The sequence below is a fragment of the Protopterus annectens genome, chromosome 8.part0 (assembly GCF_019279795.1).
Source record: "Protopterus annectens isolate FY-2018-M chromosome 8.part0, PAN1.0, whole genome shotgun sequence".
In the NCBI taxonomy this organism is placed as follows: domain Eukaryota; kingdom Metazoa; phylum Chordata; order Ceratodontiformes; family Protopteridae; genus Protopterus; species Protopterus annectens.
This window is the reverse complement of record NC_056741.1, coordinates 344,287,908-344,312,776: the sequence shown is the minus strand read 5'-3', so window position 1 is coordinate 344,312,776 and position 24,869 is coordinate 344,287,908. Positions and strand designations below refer to the sequence as shown.

At 37.1% G+C, this 24,869-nt stretch overlaps 1 protein-coding gene across 4 annotated transcripts in view; it reads left to right on the top strand.

Annotated features, from left to right (window-relative positions):
* The window catches only part of LOC122808798 (rap1 GTPase-activating protein 1-like), a 1,319,062-nt gene that overhangs the window by 907,402 nt on the left and 386,791 nt on the right, over positions 1–24,869 (top strand). For all 4 annotated transcript variants that reach the window (XM_044079845.1, XM_044079848.1, XM_044079846.1 and 1 more), the window contains exon 13: positions 6,697–6,826. In XM_044079845.1, the coding sequence (XP_043935780.1) occupies positions 6,697–6,826 (130 nt within the window). The remainder of the gene's footprint in view (positions 1–6,696; positions 6,827–24,869) is intronic.

Below are 24,869 nucleotides of genomic sequence, written 5' to 3'. Positions count from 1 at the left end.
AAACAGATGCCCTACGCAGACCGTCTCAAAAATTCCAGCTTTACTCCATCACATAACGCCTACTCAGAGGCGATCTCTGCCTAACATACAAAGCTATGTAAAACCCAGAGATGTTAGACATGCTCCACTTAAAGAAATCCCAATCCCTCTGAGCTACATGCTCTAGGGAAATAAACCTTGTCACTACAATAAACAGAACAAGCTGGAGGGATAAATTCCTGTCCCAGAGGCTTCCCATACTCTAGAACAAACTACCTATCTATATCAAACAAAGCTCCTCATTAGCACTCTTCAAGAAAAATCTTGATGATTGAATGGAAAATAGGAAATTCACTCTGGGGATCACCTCTGTGGCTCTGCTCGATAGGGGCACAAGAAAATAATTATCTTGGGTGACGAAAGCCAGGTTACCTTTTTGGCTAGGCTTATATAGGCCCTAGGGTCAATAGCCTAGTACCTACCTTTGAACCTATGAACAAAGTCTAAAGACTTCTCATCTTTTATTTGTCAATAATTTAAAACTGTATAGCTCATCAGATGAGGAACTGAAAGCACAGCTGCAGGTCGTCAAAGCTTTTTCGGATGATATTAGAATGTCATTTGACCTTGATAAAAGTGCAAAAGAAACCTTTAAAGCAGGAAAACTGTAGCACCAGGAAAACATCAGTTTGGGACAAGAATGTGATATAAAAGAACTTGAGCAAGATGGAGTGTATAAATACTTGGGAACTGATGAAGGATCAGCAATAAAACATGAACAAATGTGAGTAAAACTTAGTAAGGAATATTTTAGAAGACTTAAATTAATCCTGAAACCCTGACGTCTAGGAACAAAATACAACCTATAAACCAATTTGCTCTTACTGTCCTACCTTACAGTTTTGGAGTGATTGATTGGCCTCAAAACATATTGGATAAATTAGATATTAAAACAAGAAGGATGCCTGATTGCTCACCAAATGATTTATAAAAATCACGTGCATACCAAGATTATATATTCCCCCATTCCGAAGGAGGGATGGGCCTCCTTGAAATTTATTACATGCATAGATCTGCAATTGTGGGACTCCACACATATCTGCTGACCTCACGAGACCCAAATATAGTGAAAGTTTTGAAACATGAGAAGAATAAATCTAAGATGACTTTCCTGCTTAACCTAGCAGAAGCATATCGCTGTCAAGCAGGAATGGAAATCAAACCAAAAGTAGATAAAAATTAGGCTGCAGCTGAATGTGCCAAAAAAACAAAAGAAAGAATATAAGGTGAAGGATCAGATGAAAAGGCAAGTAATGTGGAAAATGCATAAATATAGTTCCAAGTATAGAAAACTTCTGGAAGAACATCATGTTGATCAGAAACTAATACAGGAATGGTTAAGGAGAGGTGAATTCAAACCAAGAGATGAAAGGTTAATATTGGCAGCACTAGATAGTGGGCTGCATACACAATGGTTTACAAAGTCTATTGAACATGTAGGAGAAACAGACAAATGTAGGTTTTATAAAACAGAGTTGGAAACTGTCACACACCTAGTTGCTGGTAGTGACATACTAATGGCAGAAGGACTGTATACCGAAAGGCATAATAATGTGGCAAGACTGCTGCACTGGGGATTATGCAAACATTATGGTGTTGCAGTGGCTGAAAAACACTGGAAACATGAGCTACAAAGCATCATAAAAGACTTCATGACATGGAATCACCCATTACCAACAGTTCAAATGATAGATGCTAGAAAACCGGATACAGTGGTCCAGGAAAAGAAGTAGCATTGATCATTGAAATTGCCACACCCAGTGACTACAGTGTCTTCATACAGAGAGACACAAAGTCATAAAATATCAGGATCTGCAAGCAGAAACTAGAGCAATGTGAAATAAAGAAACCCAGATAGTTCCGATAGTAGTAGGAGCAACAGGTCTTATAAAAAAAGAGTCTACGATCATATTTAGATACGCTAGCAATATATGTAACTCCATATGAATTACAGAAGGAGTCATTACTGGGCATATTGCAGGTGCTGAGAAGAGCACTTTTGTCTGACATTATGGAGTGAAACAATACTAATTTCATGAACTTTAATCGTACTTTGACTTAGGAATGGGGTCCATTCCCATCATCGTATGAGAAACTCAAAAGATTTGGAGAAATTAAAAAAGAGCAAGACCACACATGGTGTAATAGAGGGCATATACTTTATCCATGAAACATGAGAGACTTAAAGCTGAAAACAATTACGGAACCATACACAGAACAGATTGCAAGCTTCATCTAGAACAGGTAGGATTGTATGATTCTAAAACTATTCTGGAAGTAGAAGAAATACGGAAGATTGCAGATTCTGGATAAAGCCCATTTCTTCATCTGATTCAGTTCTCAGATAGTAATTACTATATTCCAAACATCGTATTCACAGTGTTTACAATCAGCATGCCTAGTGAGCTATATTTAGTGAAGGCACCAACAGAAAACATTGTACTTATATACTTTGAGCAACATAGACTACTGAAGAGATATGTCACTTATCCTGGATCATGATACCTATTGCACTTATAGTTGTCTGCCAGGTAGGTTTGGGGGGTTTACCAACAGTGTACCTTAATATTTGTACAAAGGGTAAGAGGATTGTGTAATTCCCCACTCACTGCAATGGCTCGAGCTTCCCAACTATCTGAACCTCCTTAAACTCGCCACTCTGCCCATAAGCTCATATTTAACCCATCCTCCTGTCCCTCTCTCTCTCAACCTCCTTAACCCCCTATATTCATAATTTCTCACTTAGATCAGAAAATCAGAACCTGCTAAAAATCTACAAACCTTTACAGCCACCTGGGCACTCTCTGCTATCCCATTCCTTAGCTAAACTATGGAACTCTCTTCCTTCCTCCCTTTGAAATACTCATAACCACCACATAACATAACTTTAAATCCCTCATCCATTCCTACCTATATTCAAAGTGTAAATGCTCTGGTCCTTCCCCACATAGGACCAGTGAAGTAAATAGTGTGGGAAGAAAAAGCCAGGGAATAGTTATGCCTAGGCTTGTATAGGCCCTAGGGCCAATAGCCTAGTACCAACCTATGAACCTATGACCCTCCTATATCAAAACCCATCCTATCTCTGCACTCACATCATTTGCCCTCCTACAACTCCTTAACCTCAGATTTTGTTAATAGTTTATTTTCAACAATTTATCATGCTCAATTATAATTTACTGTTAATGACCCTTAGATTGTACTGTTGCTAGATTTTTACTGCTATTATTGTGGAATGTAAAATTTCAATTGTAATTCACTGTTAATGACTCTTAGACTGTAAAGTTGCTAGGATTTTTTTTTATTTCTACTGTAGAATGTAGAATCTTTTTACTGTAGAATGCTACATAAAGCTGTATGACTTCTTTGCTTTGTATGTGTATATGCAGGTCTACTATCAGAGATCGAAATTACACTATTTCGAAATCCGGTAATAGATGCCCACTAACGCGAAAGTGCACTTCACCAAAAGTGCACTTTCGAGAACACCACTTAAGTGAATGGTTACAGACCTTAGGGTTAGGGCTTGGGTTAAGGATAGTGGATAGCTAGTAGGGCTATCCATTATCCTAAACTCAAGCCCTAACCCTAAAGTCCATGACTACCACACCACAGTGGAGGAAATTGTATGCCCTCCACAATGCAGTAGTCAAGGACCTATGTCCTCCACTGTTGTGTGGTAGTCATGGACCTTAGGGTTAGGGCTTGGGTTAAGGATAGTGACTACCTAGTAGGTCTAGCCAGTATCCTTAACCCAAGCCCTAACCCTAAGGTCCGTGACTACCGCACCACAGTAGAGGACATTGCCTGTTCGTTCTAGAGGTGTTCGCGAAAGTGCACTTTCAGTGAAGTGCACTTTCGCGTTAGTGGGCATCTACTACCGGATTTCGAAATAGTGTAATTTTGATCTTCATTAGTAGACCCGTATATGCTAATATGTTTGTCATTGTTACTGGAGCTTTTCTCCCCAGGCCTCCACTGAAAGCAGGCTCTTTTTAAGCCCAGTGGACCTCCCCAGCCATCAAACTGAAATCAATCAATCAATCAATCAATCAATCAATCAATCAATCAATCAATCAATCAATCTTTATTTATATGCTAGAATAGGAAAGTAAAGATTAACAAGTGTAAAAATCACAAAGTCTCTAGCAGTAACAGGTAACCATTTTGCTTTAGCTATTGTGTGAGAGTGGTGGGCTACTGAGACTAACCTATTGCTGGAAATGCAAATATAACCCCTTAAATATATAGAAAATAAACAACCCCAGGAACACAATGCAAGTAAGGTCAGAACATTCATAACTCCTTACATATTTCAGCACTCTCCAACTTATTTGCTGGTCCATAAAAATGCAGTTTCAATCAACAGGAAAAGTAACTTTACAAACTTGCAGTAGTACAATGAAGTATAATAATAATCCAGCCCAGTAATCTTGCAGCCACTGACACTTAATACAGAACCACAGCAGAAGTGAACTTCCATTAGACTATTGTCTGTTCACCAATGATAGCAGCTGCAGCCATCTTGAAAAAGCAGGAAACCCATCACTTTGCAAACAGAGGCCTCATTTCAGAAGGTTAAAGACCTCTGACCCTGTAGTTGGTATACTGACCTTTTACCCTATAGCTGGAATATTGCTAAATATTGTAAATACTGTAGAGCTGGTGATTTGCAAAGTGACACTACCAGACCTTTCTCCACATATAGAAGCATCCAACACACATTCTACAGCACACTGAATACAGAAGGCCTGCAGATATAAAGCCTTCCAGGCTTCCCTATCAGCAATCAGAATACAATTGTTCAAAACAAAACTATTTAATCGCAATTGACTGAAAATGAAACATCTGAAATCCACCTGTACACATTGTAATAAACATTTTTGAAGCGACAAAGTGGACTGCAGACTCCCTACCCTCTCAGCCTTTATATATTAATACCATGGTCAAACTACAGTGTGGAAGGGTGAAACTTTCCCGAAACAGTGCACCACTGTCTTGAAGAAGCAGTGATCCTTCAGTGCCTATCAGTGTCTATTAAAGCCCTGATATGAAATGGGAGCTTGATCAGTTCTGTTCTGATATTCAGACTCCAGTCAAATGGTCAATGACAACAAGTAGGAAAACCATCTATCAGTAATCTGGATCTTGAAATATCCTAGCTCCATTTTAAGGTCTTTAGCCCACCACCACCATTTTCCTCAGTTGAAAAAGCACTAGCTGTATCATTTTCTTGATGTCCACAGTACATTTTGATTATTTGTTATCAGTAGAAAACGTACTGTCATTTGCCAGAAAAAGACCCCTTTTCCAGGCTTATCTCAGTACTTTTTTTGTTGGAAGGCAAAAAGTGAACAATAAATGATGAAGATCTTAGAATAGAAGAGAAGAAAGAGACTTAGGGGACCAAAAATCAATGTGCCTGTTCTATGATTAAACCCTACAAATCCTATTTAAGCATCCATCAGTAGATAAACCCTAATGGGTTTGTTCCATCCATATGTTTTTGAAAGTTGAAAAGTGTATAAATTATCATCTCCAGCTGCTATTTTCTAAGCAGTCAAGCCTTAAAAGAAAGTGTTTTGAGTGTTTGATAAAAACTCCTGCTGCATTTCCAACTCCTGTATGTGCACAGTCTGTACCCTTTGTAGATATGGTACCTTACTGTTTTTTTTATTTTATATTATTGACTCATTTATCTACTTACTTTGGAAAATAGCTAAACCTTGAAACTTTAAAAGCATCTTTATCAGTGCTGCTTTACTGAAGCGGGAACTGTGTTCTTCATGCATTTCAGCCTGCCAGTGTTGCCACCATTTTCACATTTTATTGTTTAAACAATCTTTGTATATGTACAGACTTCAACATCTTTTCGATGACACATATACATATTTTGTATTAAAAAAGTATCTAGCTACAAATTCTTAATAGGCTGCAGAATTCTATGAGCCATCGGGCAATCATCAGCATCCCAATCTTGAGCCTGGATAACAATTTTAAGACCTGCATAAAAGTGTTATACAAGTTTGACTTCCAGGCTCCTGCTGGCTTGCAGCCTTCACCAGAAGCCCCCTTCCTTTTTTCTTTTCAGTTGGCTGACTCATCTGAGCACCACAGTATACTTATGTAGCAATTTCACTTATTTTTGTGCATTATCATCACTACACTGCATAATGGTTTCTTCATAAAAGCACAGTCTCAGATAGTTGTTTTTATAACTTTTCCTAATTATATTGATAAGTGCCAAACCTGGACATGTGAAAACAGAATTACAATGCAGAATGTAGATGTAATAACTTTTTTCTCTGTTCGTGTCTCTTTTTTAATTTCAAGTTACAGGACTTTGCTGCTAGGTTTATTTCCATCCATGCAGATCACTCACTAACTGGTTAGTGGCCCTTCTATGGTACATGTCAGTAGTATGGCACTTATTTTAGCATGCAATATAGAAGAACAGATTTTCTATAATGTGTCATATGATTACATTGTCATAGTTACCCGCTTAGAAAAGCAGAACAAAAGGATGCCAGACCACAGAGTCTATAACTATATTGACGCTCTTAGGGTGAAAAAAAACTTTAGGTGAAAAGCAGGTAAGAGAAGATTTATATAAATTATGTTCTGTTTGGCTCACTACAGATGTCCATTCTTTTCCAGGTTCCGAGGAGGGCTAGATGTCAGTCGAGGTCAGACAGGAACAGAGTCCATATATACCAGCTTTCGTGGCAAGGAGATTATGTTCCATGTTTCCACGATGCTTCCATACACAGAAGGTGATTCACAACAGGTAAGAAAGCTTGGTGATTAGTAGACAAATTTCTTTCATAGGCAGAAATATAATTAAATATTAGTTTTTTTTTTTCAAGAAGCCCCTGTGCTCAGTAGTGTGAATTATGTCACATCAGTAAGGAATAAGCAATGGCTTGTTATGAAATCTTACAAGTAACAAAATTTCACGAATGGTTTCAATTTTCCTTCCAGATAAATTACTGTGTTCATTCAGTAATTCCCTGATAGTAAACACATCATAATCATTAGGAATAACTTTAAATAACGACATTATGTCCATTGTAACAAAAATAAAATCATCATAATCATGTTCATTAAACCAACCAGATAATTGTGTTAGAAAATTACCAGTGTCCTTGATAAAACTTTTCATGCAAAATAGATATTTACTCAATATATCCTACAAGTATATAGATAGATGTTCAGTGGTTCATCCCCTAGCTGAGACAATAGGTCTCATAGGGCGATCAGTTAAACATTTATGTATCTTAGGCAGGCCATATAAGACATGTGTAATAGGACAGGGGACAGTGAAAAAATCAAAAAGATCAAGAGAAATGTCATTTGTCATTCATGATCTGTAATTCATAAATAGAAGTAAATAGTGTGGGAAGAAATAGCCAGGGAATTTTTATGGCTAGGCTTGTATAGGCCCTAGGGCTGATAGCCTAGTACCAACCTGTGAACCTATGACAGACATAATGTGTTTGTTAGAAAGTCTTGCTCCATGTTTGTGGGCCTCCATGAGTGCTTCCTACTCTCTTTTTTACTTGTGATCTCCAAATGGAGCATCCCCACTTGTGGGTAGGTACTTCCTCTGGTAATTTTGGATGAACAATTGGTGAAGTCTTTCAAAAATCCACCAATCCCCTTGTAGCTTCAGGAGTTTCCATGGTAGATGGGAGTTTCCGAGTAGGTACTATTGGGCGATTCACTTCATTTACATTGGAGGAGCTTGGATTCAAAGATGTAAGATCAGAAGTAATAGGTGTAGTGTTAGTAGAACTGATGGAATGGGCAACAATAGGCATAGATACATCATCCAATTCATACATGGAGCCATGATTACTCTGTTGCATAGAAGATTTACTTTCATATTTTGGCCATGAAAAAATATGCCTCATTTGGAAATCTTTAATGTCCCTATTTAACTTGGGTTGTTTTTAAGATTGAAGTTGCCAATCATAGTTGGAGATCCGTTCCAGCATAGAATCATAAACATGTATAAAAGTGGCAAAACATGGCAGGGAAGAGATCTCATTTTCCATTTTAATAATATCAGTTTGTAATTCATGCTTAATCTTATGGAAATAGTTGTTCAATAAAGCTATATAATCTAAACCAAGCTTTATATTAAGTTCCTGCCACTTTCCCAACAATTCAGGATATGTGTTTGTAAATGATGGCATTTTTAAAATATGTAATCCATGATGGGCAACATTTAATTTCAAGTAGGCTGAGAAAACTCAAATGTTGCCACTGCAAATGTTTAAATTTGCATACCTTATGCTCAAGAGCCATAATCGGTTGTAAAAAGTCATTATTAGGCTTAACCAAAGTAACTTCACTCAAAGATGATGTAGTATCCAACCATCCAATGAGCTGCTTATTATGAATTGTAGGTAGATTAATTAGGTTTACCAGCACACATATCATGGAGATGAAACATATATTGGCTGTATAATGAAACAGTGTTCTTGAACTCACAAACAAAAAAGAAAACACAACCAACAAATGTGAAGAAGTGTGGTAAAGCAGACAATCATAATGGTAACAATAATACAATAAACAAATGAACTCTGCAATGCTGAAAAAAAATAGAAAACTTTAATAAAATGTAGAGCTTTTGGACAAAAATCCTTCATCAGTACACATCATACATTAAAAATCACAACTTAAATAATAAAATGTTTATAATCACATGATGTCATACAGCCAATAAACCAACATTACCAATAAAACAATTATCTTAGACACATTTATATTTAAGAACAGGTTTTAAAGAAACCATTTTGTTAATGCCTGGTATGTGACCACCTTTTTATTTTTAAAGTCATGGATATGCTCTTTAAAAATATTAGGGGTGGGGATTTAAATAATAAATGTTTTAAGCGCAACCTGGATTCCACCTGTGTCCCTGATGGACAGGGGCATTGGGTGCTGACTAACATGGGCTAAATTCTTGGCTAGGCTTGTAAGGGTCTCAGGGCCAATAGCCTAGTATTTTTCTGTGATCCTATAACTGAATTTTTAAAATGTGAAAACAACAAGTCATTTATGGAAGGATTTTAAGGAACATATTAAAGAACAGAGGGAGGAAGTAACTACAGACCAAGAAAATGAGCTTGAAGAAATAGAACAACTACATGAAAAAGAGAGAGATAAGCACAAAATGATAGAAAATATTGAAGTTGAAAAAGGAGAAATAGTGAAAGAAAAAATGAAAGAGAAAAGGGGAAATCAGGGAATGTCAGATGTAAGCAAAAAGATTTGAATATAGTAAAAGGGAAAAAATACTTTGGGAAAAGGGTAAAAGAAAAAAAATCATTGGGTTAAGTATGAAAGAAAACAAGAAATGGAAAGGTTAATAAGAAGGGGAATGTAAATATGAAGACTAGAAAACAAATAAATGTAAAACTGAGGATTCTGGCAATACATGTAAATAGCATAAAGAATTTAAAAAGATGAATAGGGGTATTAGAATGATTCATAGCACTGCATAACGATTTGTTTATATTACACAGTACAAGAATATTAACAAAAGAAAGGAGATTACAAACATTATTGTGGGGGTGAGATTATTTGGAATATAGGGAAAGAAACTTGCACAGGTATAGGAATATAATATAAGAAATCAGTAAAAAAATTGGATCTTGCTTTAGTAATAATGGATAGAGTAACGGTAATTGATTTGAAATGGAAAGGTCATGTTTGTAGAATTATAGCAGTTCATGCATATGTGATGAAGAAAGAAAGAAAGAAAGAGAGGGTATGCTTACGAAAATGTTATATTACACTAGTGTGAATATGGATGTAATATTAGTGGGTGACTTTAACTGTGATTTAAGAAAAAGGAAAAAAGTGGGTGGCTATGTTAAAATAATGTTAGACATGATTAAAAGTGCAAAATTATTTATCTAGTGCAGTAAATAGTGGACATACAAAAGAAGTAATTTAAGAACAGAAATAGATTATTTTATTATTTATGAAAGTTTGAAGATAATACAACAAGGGAAAATGTACATAAGTTATAGATCATTTGGCTATTTGGACAGAGATACAGGAAAGAAATGGATGCATAAAAGTAGGTAAAGGGATTAAAAGAGTGAATGAAAAAGAGTTAGATAAAGAAGGTGCAGAAGTGATCAGACATTTGTGGAAAGATCATGTAGGAAAGATAATTCTAAAATAATTAGATGTTGTGGTGGATAAGTTTCAAATAGAAATGTAAAACTATTACTTGGAATAGCAATATACAAAAAGAAAAGAGGAAAAGAAAAATATGAAGATGTAAGCAACAAAGCATTTGCAGACTTTGTGGGAAACAAGAAAACATTCTATGATAGAGAGAAATAAATATATAAGATGAAACAAGAAAAGATTAAAAGGCATTTGTTTAAACAAATATATTTTTGATACAGGGCAAGACATGGTGCAATATTTGAGTAGTATAGTAAAAGAAAATAAAAGGCTAATAAGAGAAATAAGAAATGAGAAAAGAGATATTGTCAAAAGTCAACAAGAAATAGTGAAGGAAGTAAAATAATATACAGAAAATACATTAAAAAATAAGATAAAAAGAAAACTAAAGTGAAAAGTTAAAAAACAGAACAGGATAATGAAGGAATGAAAAAAGAAATTACAATGGAGGAATTAAATAATATGTTAAGGCTAGTGAATTTAGAATTGGCAACAGAAACAGATTGGCTAGAATATCATATGCATAAAAGCATGTTAGAGTGTCAGAAGAAGTATTTTGTGGAAGTGTTAAATAAATGGCTAGACAATGCTTTTAGTCAAAAGGAAATATGTGTGAGAGTTTTGAAGTTTATATGTTAAAAAGAGAGAAAAAGAAGGTATAATAAATTACAGACTGAAAGTAGTTAATAATACCGATTACAAGATTTTTATGAAAATAATACAAAAAAGATTGGAAAATAAATTAAATATAATATTGGTAGATACAATATTTGGCAGAAAGGGAAAAGGAAGTCAAGAATTACTAATGATGTTGTTGTGTCTTTCGGCTTATCCCGGTTAGGGATCGTCACAGCAGAACTCCAGTCCGCTAATGTTTGGTAGTGGATTTTTACATGCCAAGTTACCAGCCCTGACGCACAACCTTCAATGAAGGCACACCCATTCATGTATGCCTCCACACAGAAGACGCTCTAGCTGAGAATTGAACGGGACAACGTCTTGCTGTGAGGCGACAACGCTACCGCTGCACCACTACCGCGGGTATCAAGAATTACTAATGATAGTAAGAGAAATAGTGGATGACATAATGAACAGGAAATCAGAAATTAAAGTCATGGCAGGTGACTTAAATTAGGCCTTTGATAAGATACAACATGAATTGTTTTACGGGATATAATCAAAGATTACAGTGTAAGTGAGAAGATACAAAAGATTTTTTTTCAGTGTATGAAAAGAACAATGTGAAAGTTTTAGTGAATGGGTGATTAAGTCAAGAAACAGACATAAAAGTGGTATAACACAGGGATGTCTAACAAGTAATTTTGTATTTGAGTTAGTTATGAACATAGTTGTTAGTAAAGTAAATACAGAATTAAAGGCAGCAGAATATAAGACTATAGAGGGAATTAGAGTACCAATTATGTTTCCATGAATGGATGATATAGTATCAGTGACAAAAATCAAATAATGGATGAAGGAAGCAATTAAGAAATTAAATGAATGCTTGGGGGCTATAGGTATGTGCCTAAATGGTTATAATAGTAAAGTATTATTTTATTTATTTGTTTATTTATTTCACATTTGTTAACCGGCTTGGTGCAGCTGAGCACAGGCCAATTTTCAGTGGAGACTTGAGGAAAAAAGCACCAGCAAAATGTATAAATTATTCAATTATAGACAGTTTTCACAAAATTGAGTAATAATACCAGTTATACAATAATCACAAAGTTGAGTTATACAAAAACAGAGAACGTAACAAGTATAATAAGACGTAGTAAAGTTGGTATACTTTTTACAGTACATACATAGAGGACTTGCAACAAGTAATACAGGAGAAGGATTCTTATATCTTAGACAAAAATTAGTGAGAACATATCATCTGATTTTTTTTTTTTTTTTTAAGTAAGAGGTGTCACATTCGTAAGACATAAATTGCAAGAGGGTGATTCTAGGAAGTGAAGAAAGTGGTAGATCCAGTTAAGTAGGGTCCTAACAGGGACATATCCATGACTTACAGATGCAACTTCTTAATTATTTTTTGAAGCTATTTGTGTTTGGGAAACAACACAAGGTGAGATGGAGATTGTTCCAGAAATGAGACACAGAAGATTTATATAAAGTTTTGCTAATTGTTTTATTGGATTTCTATGTCTGTAGAAGGAGTTTATCAGTACTTTGTAGTGGACGTGGAGGGGTATAGTAAGTTACAATACTGGAGAAAGAGGGACAAGTAGTGGGTTTGTTGAGCAGAAAGTGAGTTAGTTGGAGTTAAGAGAGTTTAAGATGGGGAAGTTCCATCCAGTGAAGATTTTTACAGCAATACAGTGGTGAGAGGTATTAGGTAGGTTAGCTGCAAATATAGCAGCTTTGTTGTAAGTCTGTTCAAGTCTGGTAAGGAGAGAGGATTGGAGATTTGTATAAACTGGACCTGCATAGAGAAAGGTTGAAAGTAAGCAGGCTTGGGCAAATGAGGGTCTAGAGTCAGTAGTTAGGAATTTCTTGTTCTGATACAGGAGACCTAGTTTTTGTTTTGTTTTTTTTTTTTTTGATGGACTGCTGTATGTGCAGATTAAATTTCAGTTGATTGTCTTTTGTCATTCCAAGTAATTTTGTGTGGTGCTCTACTGTAATGATGGTTTTGTTAGAAGAGGAATTTGTGAATGATTGTTTGAGATGGTTACTTGATTTAGGGAGAAAGAGAAAAAGTTTAGTCTTTTTTTTTGGATTCAAAATGAGTTGATTTTTAGTTAGCCAATTTTATACAGAAAAGAAAGATTCCTATGTGAGTGACTGAAGTTGTGACAGTGTGTCAGAGGTGGTGATAAGTATGGAATCATCAGCATATTGCATAAGAGTAGAATGAAAGGTTGAGGCATAGAGGTCATTGGTGAAGATATTAAAAAGAAGGGGTCTCGGGATGGAGCGTGGGGAATGCCTGTATGAACGGGAAGAAAAGTAGAGCCGGAAGACTGCCATCTGACTGATTGTTTTCTGTTTGTTAGATAGCTGGAGTACCGTTTGAGAGTGGTGGGAGATAGATGTAGGCTGGCAGGTTTGGCTAGAAGTATGGAGTGGGATACCGTGTTGAAGGGTTTCAATAGATATAAGAATAGACTTGAGACCAGTTTGTTATTATCTCGAGCTTCAGCAATTGTGTTTGTGAAGGATAGAAGGGCTGTGGATGTACTATGGTTTGGCTGAAAGCCATGTTGAGTAGGAGTCAAGAGGTTTTTATGGATGAGAAATTTGAGCATTTAGGAATGTATACATTTTTTAAGGATGTTAGATAGGGTGGAAAGGATAGCAATGGGTCTATAGTTGGAAGGATCAGTGGAGTTGCCTCCTTTGAGAAGGGGTATTATAAAGAAAGATTTCCAGATGTCAGGTACAGTGGCTTCTTTAATGGATCTACTTATACATATAGAGACTGGGAAGGCAATAGAGTTGGCTGCTGGTAAAGGGGGTAGATTGTCAGCAGAAAGAAAACAAGGTTTAAGCTTTAGGAGGAGAGAGGTTGAGATAGGTTTGAGAGAGAAGAATGCCTCCTTTACTTCAGGTTTTGGTGGAGAAATGGTGTAGAGGTTTTGGTTGTTGTTAGTTATTCTACTGATGGTGTCGGTAAAAAACTGGTTTAGGAGAGAGGTGGTATCTTGTGCAGAGAGATTGGGATAAGGACTAGGTGTTTGAGGTTTTCCAGGGTGAAAGATAGCGTTGATGTTTGTCCAGAAGTTTTTGGGTTTGGACTGATGGGTGGATTGAGCTTTATAGTAGAACTTTTCATTGTATATTTGTCTTTTTTAGACAAATTAGGAGAATGTGTCTTTTTTAGACAGGTTAGGAGAAGATTGTTAAACATGGATTATCCAGTTTAACATGAAGGAGACAAATATATATATATATATATATATATATATATATATATATATATATATATGTGTGTGTGTGTGTGTGTGTGTGTGTGTGTGTGTGTGTATATAACATTTGTGAATGAAATAATTAAAAAAAACAACAATGGGAAGAGATAATAAAGAAATTAAGAACTATAGGTTTATTTTAGAGAACTTATAAGCTGTCATATAAAAATAATATGTATCTAGTAAATTTTGTGTTACTGGGAAAAATTTGCATAAGTTACAAATGTTTTTATATCTCTTACAAAGTGTGCTAAAGAAATAATGACAATTGTTTTCTCATTTATATAGGGTTCCAGGCTGAACTCAGTAAAAGAAGAATATTATATGTTAAGGAAGAAAAATGAAACTTGGGTTTAATAAATCCAGTGGTATATGCAGCATCATTAAATCTATATAAGGTGTTGAAATGGACAAAAGAGGAAAATGGACCATTAATAAGTGTAATCGTGAAAGAAAATATACAAAATATGGAGCATGATGAGTGAATTTAAGAGAGAAAGAAGGGAAATGACAGAGTATCAAGAAAAAAGATACTATAATGGAAAGTAATGATAAGGCAGATAGAAGAAAATAGGAAAGTAAAGATAAGGGAGATAAAAGAAAATAGGAATTTATGGTATTTGAATATAATGAAAAATATCATTGTCTTTATCTTTGGGGGGAAAAATTAAGGAATAATTAAAGCAATAAAAGTGAGAACAGAATAGTGTAAACATATGCAGAATGCAGAGATTATCAATAAAGAATTGCCAGTGAAAGCAAACATCCATATAGAAATCAGGAGAAAGAACATGTAATTATTGCAGAGAAGTTGAAACAGTTGAACATGTCTTTTTAAAATGTAAAAGGGTAAAAAAATTATGGGGAAGGTTATGTGAAGAAAATTACTTGGAAGGAATTAAGAAGGTGGAAAATATAAACATGGACATGTTGGAATATGGGTATTATTAAGACAGAAGAAGGGAATATGTAAAGAAATTTGGTAGAAAGATATTTTATAGTATATGGACAACATGTAATGAAAGGCTGAATGAAATAAAGTTTGGCAGAAATAATGCAAAAGATAAGATTTTGGCTATGGCTAAAGGGATGGAGGTAATAAAATGAATGTATAATGAATGTTTATGAAGAGAAATGAATATATATATATATATATATATATATATATATATATATATATATATATATATATATATATTTACTATCACAAACCTACCTCAACCCATGGTAAAACCATTCCTCGATTGATTATATTAGTAAACCATATATATATATATATATATATATATATATATATATATATATATATATATTTACACACAAACATACACACACACACACACACACACACACACACACACACACACACACACACACACACACACACACACACACACACATAAAGCTCTGTAAGTAATGGATAATGGTAAAAGATTGCAAATAGTGCATATGTGATGTACATATTGTATTTATTAAAGGACTCATACTCTTTCTAATAGGTGCCATGAGATATTTTACATCCATCCATACCACCAACTCAAACAGATGAGGCCTTTGCTTAATATCTCACCCAAAGGACAACATACTTAGGAGTGCATCACCCCATTTCACACTGAGCTAATCAGAGGAAGTTGGAGGAAGGGCTCTGAGCTATTGAATCTGAGATATATAACATCAAGTATCCTGTTTTTTGCTTATTTCTGAGTTATTTATAGCACTTTTATTTTATTCACTGTATGTGAGGTATTAAGTAGAATTTTCTACAATTGTTAAGCATCTGGTTGGGCTTGTTTGTTCTGATTTTTGTTTCCCTCCCTCCTTCTTGGTATCTTGTTTTTATACTTGGTGGCTTTGTAGTTACCCACCCCTACTGTAAATTTGATCTGGGTCACTCCTCCCAGTCTAGTGTCATTACCTCATTCTACCTATTCCAGGGAGAACATTTAAGAAGGCCACCCCAGTTAGCTTCTGCTCCTCCTTTCCCCTTTCCACTTTACACAAAAAAAAAAATCTCTAAGCTTGTTTCCTGCCTTTCCTATAAGTTGTCTAGTCCAGATACAGATTTGCTGTATCCAGGACTGTTTGTAAGCTTCTGAGCCCGCAAGCCTGTTTGTGTTGGAGGGAAGCCTTCTAGCTTAATTTTGTTTCTTAGAACTAGCCAGTTTTCTAGTTTCAGCACTCAAATATGTTTCTTTGAGCTCAGCACTTGTTCAGAACTCATTGTAAGCACTAAATACGCTACAAATTACTACAGCACTCAACTATCCTCACTTGTCTAGAGAAAGACAGTTTCTACTACTTAATAAATAAGCACCTATCCAGGCATGTCTAAGGGTCAGCTCCCGGTGTTTTCTCTTGTCTACCTGATGAATCTGGGCATCTTGGGGCAATGCAGCAATTGCCTCATGTACACAGACAACCCTCTCCTCCTACCACCCAACACGACAACCTGTGAGAGATGCACTTATATAACCAAACTGGAAGTAAAGCTCTCTTCACCCAAGACTGGACTAGACAGTCAAGAGGAGAAGGTAAACACTTGCACCACACCACACTCATCACATAGTCCCTCAAAACCTACACCACCAAAACACACACAGAGAAACACAAAACACACACCTACATTCGTGGAGACTCTCAAAAAATCTACTCAAGCAACATGGACCTCCAAAGCAGAAACGCAAGCAACCTCCACCCCCCCAACACAACCCAAATGACACATAGCCCACAAACTCAGTGTGCCACTCAACCACAGCCCATAAGGCATAACAACCTACCTAACACTCTAGTCATAAGTGACTCTATAGTCAGGCACACTGATGTTCCACTCACCAGGCTAAACAAGGAGAAAGTCACTGTCAGCTGCCTGTCAGGCGCCAGGATCTGCCACATAACACATGCACTCAGGTCACTCCACATCTATACTTACATACTATACATACACAAATATGACTCTATCATTGTCTATGTTAGCGTGAATGACCTGAGATGTACCTCCCTGGACTACATGAAAAGAGACATGGGGGAGCTTTCTGATCTTGTAGCCCAGGCAGGTATGACCCTAGCCCTGAGTAGCATCCTGTCATCACTCAGAATGATACCACAGTACAAGGACAAAATGATTGACTTCAACAATTGGCTAAGCTTCTGGTGTCATACTAAGGGGATCCAGTATCTGTCAGCCTGGGATGACATGATCGACAAACCATGATGCTTTGCCAGAGATTGCCTGCACCTGTCGCCCTTGGGATTCTGGATATTGGCTAAGGCTCTTGCCACCCCTATAGTGCCTTTTTTAGGCAAGATTCAAATGACAAATTCACCACCATAACATGTACAAGCAAGCAAAATCTGAGGGTAATGCTACTCAATGCTAGAAGTCTAAACCTCAAAATGCACTCACTCGAGGCACTCCTTAAAATGGAGAACATAGACATCTGTGCAGTGACACAGACCTGGTTCAAGGCTCCAGAGAGCATCACTGCATTACCAGGCTATAATTCATACCACACCTTTCGGCCACCTAACTTGGACCGAAGCACTAAAGGCGAAGGCGTGTCCATATTCATTAAGGATATCCACACCTCCAGGCTAGTTGATCAGGATAATGCAGCTGAGATTATCCAAGTGCAACTAACTCTGGGCAAGACCACAATGCAAATTGTAGCTTGCTACAGATCCCCCACCATGCCCCAGGATTCCCACTCCTCATTTCTTGATGCACTGGAAAATATTAGGGTACAATCTAACACCCTAATAATGGGTGATTTCAACTACCCCATCATTAACTGGGAAAACTACTCATGTACCAACTCTTGTGCTCAACGTTTTCTGGAATTCATAAATTCCATTGCCTTGGATCAACTTATCCACACCCCCACCAGGGGCAGCAATATCCTAGACCTGGTCATTACCAACATGGGCAACCGGTGTTCCACACTAGAGGTCAATTCCTCGTTGGTCACATCCGACCACAAGCAAGTCACCCTAGACATCCACATCCCAGCCCCACCCCCCATTAGGGAAACCACCGTAAAAAATTTCTCCAAAGCCAACTTCACACTTCTTAAGACAGAAGTGGCAAACTTCATGACACCCATGCTGATGGACAATAGAGATATGACTGCTGAATCCTATACAATTGCACTTTATAAGCACTTACATGAGTGCATGGATCTTGCAATCCCTAACAGAACCAAGATGCTATCTTCCAAAAAAAAGGAAGCCAATCTGGTGGTCCCCTGCTATAAACAAACTCTACAACAGAAGAAAGAAACTGTTGCAAAAAAGAGTAAAATCCCATGATTGGAGGAACTTCTTGGTCAGCCTCAGTAAGAAGCTGAGATCCCTCATAAAATCCTCCAAAGCTAGTTACAAAAACAAAATTGCCACTGATTCTAAAGACAACCACAAAGCATTCTATAGCTATGTCAAGACTCTCAATGGCAACACTCAGATCTGCTCTGAGTTACAGCAAAATGGCACTAAATATACAAAACCAACTGATATTGCCAACATCCTGGCAGACAGTTTCAGTGCTAACTTTAACCCTCTCTCATCCCCTAAAGGGCCCATCTCTATACCGGAAGAATGCAAAGTACCTGTAATCACAGCTGTACAGGTAAAAAACATCCTCTCCAAAGCCAAGAACACAGTATCCATGGGACCTGACAACATCCCAGGCTGCATTCTACATGAACTACAGAACGAACTGGCACCCCACCCAAGTACCATGTTCAATCATAGCCTCACCTCAGGCTTTGTGCCCACTGAATGGCACACATCAACACTTATCCCACTCCACAAAGGGGGAGCCACTACGGACCCCGGTAACTACCGCCCCATTAGCCTGACAAGCCTGGTCTGCAAGGCTATAGGGTGTATCATCATGGAACTTATAAACAATGACATTGGTAATCTCCAAACTCTGGACCCCACCCAGTTCGGGTTTGTAAAAAGCAGATCATGTCTCCTAAACCTGATAGACTTCTTTGAAGTGGTCACCAAAGCTGTAGATGAGGGTAAGGTGGTACACACAGCATATCTAGATCCCGCCAAGGCTTTCAACACCATCCCCCACTCTGGAATTATAGACAAACTCACTAAACTAGTTATAAATCCCTATGTCACAAGATGGGTTGCCAAATGGCTCACTGACTGAACCCACACTGTGAAAGTAGCAGACTCTAAATCCAACTTCAGACCAGTGACAAGTGGAGTACCACAGAGTTCAGTCCTAGGTCCTCTCCTGTTTGGTATCTACTTCTCTGAAGTACAGGCTAACACAGAAGGTCTTTGGCTAACAAAGTCTGCAGATGACTGCAAACTAGGAGCCATAATCAAATCTCCTAATGATGTGGACATCCTACAAAAGGGCCTCACTGAGACAGATGCCTGGTGTCAAAGCTATGGCCTCAAGCTCAATGACAAAAAGTGCATTGTCATCCCTTTTGGTAAAAACTCTGTACCCATGAATTACCATATAGGCGGTAGTCCACTTAACACCGAAAGTGTGATAAGAGACCTTGGGACACAGGTGGACAGTAGTCTCTCCTTTGATAATCACATCGCCACAGTAGTCAGGAAATCCTTCTACATGGCACACCTCATCACAAAAAGTTTCTCATCCAGGAAAAAAGAGGTCATTGTTCCCCTCTACTCATCACTCATTAGACCCATTATAGAGTACAATGCCTCTTTTGGTATGTACCTCACAAGATATCTACAACAACTGGAAAGGCCACAGAAATATCTCACAAAGAGGATTACTGGGCTCAAACAGATGCCCTATGCAGACCGTCTCAAAAAACTCCAGCTTTACTCCGTCGCATATCGCCTACTCAGAGGCGATCTCTGCCTAACATACACAGCTATGTCAAACCCAGAGCTGTTGGACATGCTCCACGTAAAGAAATCCCAATCCCTCCGAGCTACACGCTCTAGGGACCTAAACTTTGTCACCACAATAAACAGAACATGCTGGAGGGATAGATGTCTATCTCAGAGACTTCCCATACTCTGGAACAAACTACCTATCTATATCAAACAAAGCTCCGCATTAGCACTCTTCAAGAAAAATCTTGATGATTGGATGGGAGATAGGAAATTTACCTCAGGGATCACTTCTGTGGCTGTACTTGACAGGGGCACAGAAAAATAATTTTCTTGGGTGGCAAAAGTCATGGTACCATTTGGCTAGGCTTATATAGCCCTAGGTCCAATAGCCTAGTACCTACCTATGAGCCTATGAACCTTATACTGCACTGCAGTGTCAGTAATCGATCTACCTGGTTTGGGAATAAAACCCACAATGTTCTGCACCAAAGGCAAGTGTGCTACCTGTTGGACCATGGGCACTGCTGACAGAGAGCCATTTTTAAAGGTTCATAGTGAGCTGTAACATGTATTCTGATTCACAGTATAAAACAAATCATTTAAAAGTACTCCAGTGTATGTACAAATGACACTTGCATATCTAGATCTATAGCTGACTGACTAGGAAAGCAAGCACTTTAGATTGAAATAGCTGTGTACTGTTGTCTTATTGGCAAAGGTTTCATACTGTGGCAAGATACAAAGGATACTTTACAGCAGATCACCTGTCTGCTCATGATTGGCAGTGGAGTTTTACAGTGTCAAGTTGCCAGCCCGGCGCTCAGCTCTATTACTGACCTTGAAGAAGTTAATAAATTTACCCCGAGAGTAGTATATAAAAATTCATACAGCCTTAGGAATATATTAGAAAGTAAAAGTAGTGGGATAAAATTTTCACATGATGATACAGTTCTTTTTGGGAATAAGAAAAAACAAGGAACGTATAAATGTGGAAGATGCAACCAATGTGAATATATTAGTAATAGTAGTGAAATATATTTAGAAAGTAGAAAAAAATGGTTGAAAAGTAAAGTATATTATAACTGTGATACCAAAGGTTTAATATACCTGGCAGTATGTCAAAAATGTAAATCATTCTATGTGGGGAAAACTGAAAGGACTTTAAGAAGAAGAATATATGAACACATGTATGAGATTACTAGAGCTAAAGATAGTAACGCATTATATAAACATACTAGAGAATGTAAAGGTTTTAGATTTTTATTTTTTGTATTAGAACAGATAAAGAAAGATGTAAGAGGAGGTCTCTGGGAGGAACAAGTGGAGTATAGGAAGCTGTGGTGGCAAATAACTTTGGAAGCAGCCAAGCCGCCTGGGCTAAATGAATTTGTTTCTATACAACCACTTTTAAAGTTAAGAGCTTCAAAATTATGACACTTGCACTTTTTTAAACAGACACCAGATGGTGCTATATTTTAAACACAAAGATGAAACATGGTATTATTATTATCACTACATGCACTTTATTTAATAGAAGTTTTAGGAATTATTTATTTATTTATTGGATTAAAGTTTTTAGAGTATTAAAATGATTTTATGATTGTTGAAACTAAGGTTATATTTTATATTTATTAATATTTATGAGCCCGTGATGTCATTTCATTAAGTATAATCATCTGATGGAATTAAGGAAATGTATTGGTTTATTTGAATGTTATTAAATTATATAAGGAGTAAATTTGGTTTAAACTATTGTATCTGATGAAGTCCAAGTAGTATGGATGAAAACGCGAGTGTTTGGTGAAGAGCGTTTATGTAGATCTATAGCTGACTGACTAGGAAAGCAAGCACTTTAGATTGAAATAGCTGTGTACTGTTGTCTTATTGGCAAAGGTTTCATACTGTGGCAAGATACAAAGGATACTTTACAGCAGATCACCTGTCTGCTCATGATTGGCAGTAGAGTTTTACAGTGTCAAGTTGCCAGCCCGGCGCTCAGCCTTCCACAGAAGGCACACACATGCACACGCTCACACCTAGGGCCAATTTAGTGTGTCCAATCCACCTACAGCATGTCTTTGGGATATGGGAGGAAACCGGAGCACCCGGAGGAAACCCACACAACCACAGGGAGGACATGCAGACTCCACACAAAAGGCAACCCAGCCGAGGATCGAACCAGAGAACCTCTTGCTGTGAGGCGGCAATGCTAACAGCTGCATCACCATGGCAGCACACTTTAGATGACTTTCTAAAGTACATTAATGGTACAATTGATAATATAAATATTCTGATGCAAACTTAAAGAGACGCAGTACAGTTTTTAGACAGGAAGACTTTTAAAATGTTTTTGCACTAGGATATAGAAGAAACTGAAGGTGTCCTGGACTCCCAGTACAGTTTCCTGCCTTACAGCTTATGGTTCTTTAGTTTGATTCCATTTGGGCTTCATTCTGTGTAGTCTTCATGTCCCTACTATGTCCATATGTGTTTTTATTATGTGCTACCGTTTGTTCCTTCATCTCAAAGTCATGTTAAGCTGAAAATTTTAGGTTGAACATGTAGAAAAATATAGCCATTTAGATAGCAATTTAATGAAATATGATAATAGTATAGTCATTGTTTTATAGGCATTAACCAGAAGACAAGTATACCTGCCAAAGTGAACTGTTGTGGCTATTTAGGAACACCTGTAATAAACTTTAAAACAATTGGCATAGACAGCTTAATTTTAATTCAAGTCTTGTTATAAGTCTAATAATAATTTTATAGCTTATAATAAGCAGCAGAAATTTAAAATGATACAGCTACAAGTCTCCAAACTTTCAATAGGGAAATCCAGCCATAGCTCTCAAAGAAGCTATATTATGTACAAATCCATTTTAAAACAAATTTACTATTGCTATTAAAGGAAAGGGCTGGGCTAGCAACCTGTCCCTGTAAAACAGTAAACGCTACAGAAACACTGAGTGTCTGGAGGGGCTCTTGTTGCCTGATGTGCTGAATGGCACAAATGGAACTGAGAGTGAGAGAGATAAAAGGAAAGGGCACCATCAGATAAACATGCTGGTATCTTTTCCCATTTTCATGTTTTATGTTGTCCCCATCATTGATCATCTGTTGTGTCCTGGTGCCCTTCCTCTGCATCTACATATGGGTCATCAGAGGATTTATTTTCTCCTTAGGCCTTCCTCTAAACCCTTCCCATGCATGACATGTAGTGATAGTAGTGCAGGATGGGTAGCATGATACCATGTGCATATATTTTGCTGGATTAAGTTGCTACAATACCATTTCAGTCATATCAGCTGAGCTAGTCCATGACTTCCACTGGAGTGGGGCATAGCCAAGCAGGAAATGTACACACACCTTCTCCAAGATAAGGAGAAATGATAAGTGCTACACAATCCCCCCCATATTCATCACCAGCACTGCCTTACCCAATTTGCTGCTCAGATTCACTACTGTTGCAGATAGATATTCTACCTCTCTGCCAGTGGACCAGTTTAAACTGTTAAATAAATGAAGTATCTAATCCATTCCAGTTTACAAACCAAAATATTCCTTAATGCAAAAGATGGTGACCGTGCAGTAACAAAATTGCTAACTTTCAGATCTGTTTGAGTTGATAATCATTTTTATGGTTTAACAGTAAAGAGCATAACCACCAACAATTTTGTAGCAGAACTAAATTCCATAACTGCTGTAGTGTTACAAGAAATGTAGTCCAATAATTCCAGTTTATTCACAGTTTCATATTTCTGTCTCCAGCCTTTCACATTTTAAATACACAACTGGAAAGTATTCCAACTGACATACTTAATATAGGTATATATCACTTCAGCTATTGTTCTGTAAAACTGTATAGTTATTTAGACGGGATTATATAACAACTGCGAAAGCAAATAATGCCGAACAGCATTACATCGAACACAAAACCGCGAATGCTGACAATAGCGAAGCCACGGAACATCGAATTCTTACCCAGGGCAAGAATTTGGTGGGCTGTTCCGCAGCTTTGCTATTTCCTCCACTGTGGTGCGATCTCGGAGTTGGTATATTTAAGTGGGGGGGGTGTGGGGGGGGTGAAGACATAAGTTTTTGGTGTGCTTGTGTTGTGTGTGGGTTTCTCGTACAGCAAATTGTTTCCCAGGGAAAAAAATCGCTATTCTGAGCTTTCACTTATATTGCATTTCGAACTTCCAAGTTCAAGCATATGGTGTTCGATATTTTGGAAGTTTGATTATGTGATATAGACCCATATAGACAGTTGTGTGCCCATTTTAGACTCATTAAGCAGCAATTTCTGAGAGAAACTCAGAAAAAGTGTACTCAGCTGAGCACAAAGGATGTCTATCTTCTTGTGGTTTTAAGGAGCCAGTATTGTCAGTGTAACCAGTAACATTTGAGGTGTTGACTTTTCTAATACCATTTAATAGTATACTGCAAAAAAAAAAAAAGAATGGATAACAATGATTTCTCTGTAAAAAATCAATTCTAGTGACATAACCTCTAGCTATTACACCAGAGGTATGTCTACGCCAAGAACATGAAAAAACTGCAGCAGAATTTGTACACAAGTTATGGATAAAAAGATGAAAAAGGATAGGTTAATTTGTAGGAATGAGTAAATGTGCTATGGCTTACTTTTAATGCAAAGGAGTATACAGAAATTCTCCTATAGAAAAGTATTGTAAATTATATAATCGATAGGGTGGAAAGATAATGACAGCAACACATTTAGATAGTTACGTGGATGCAGTTAGGATACACAATCTAAAACTGAGCAATCAGTGTGAGAAGGGTCAGTGATGGCACAGTATATATTGGATTACACAAGTAAGAATCAAGATATTCCCTGAGATTCAGAAA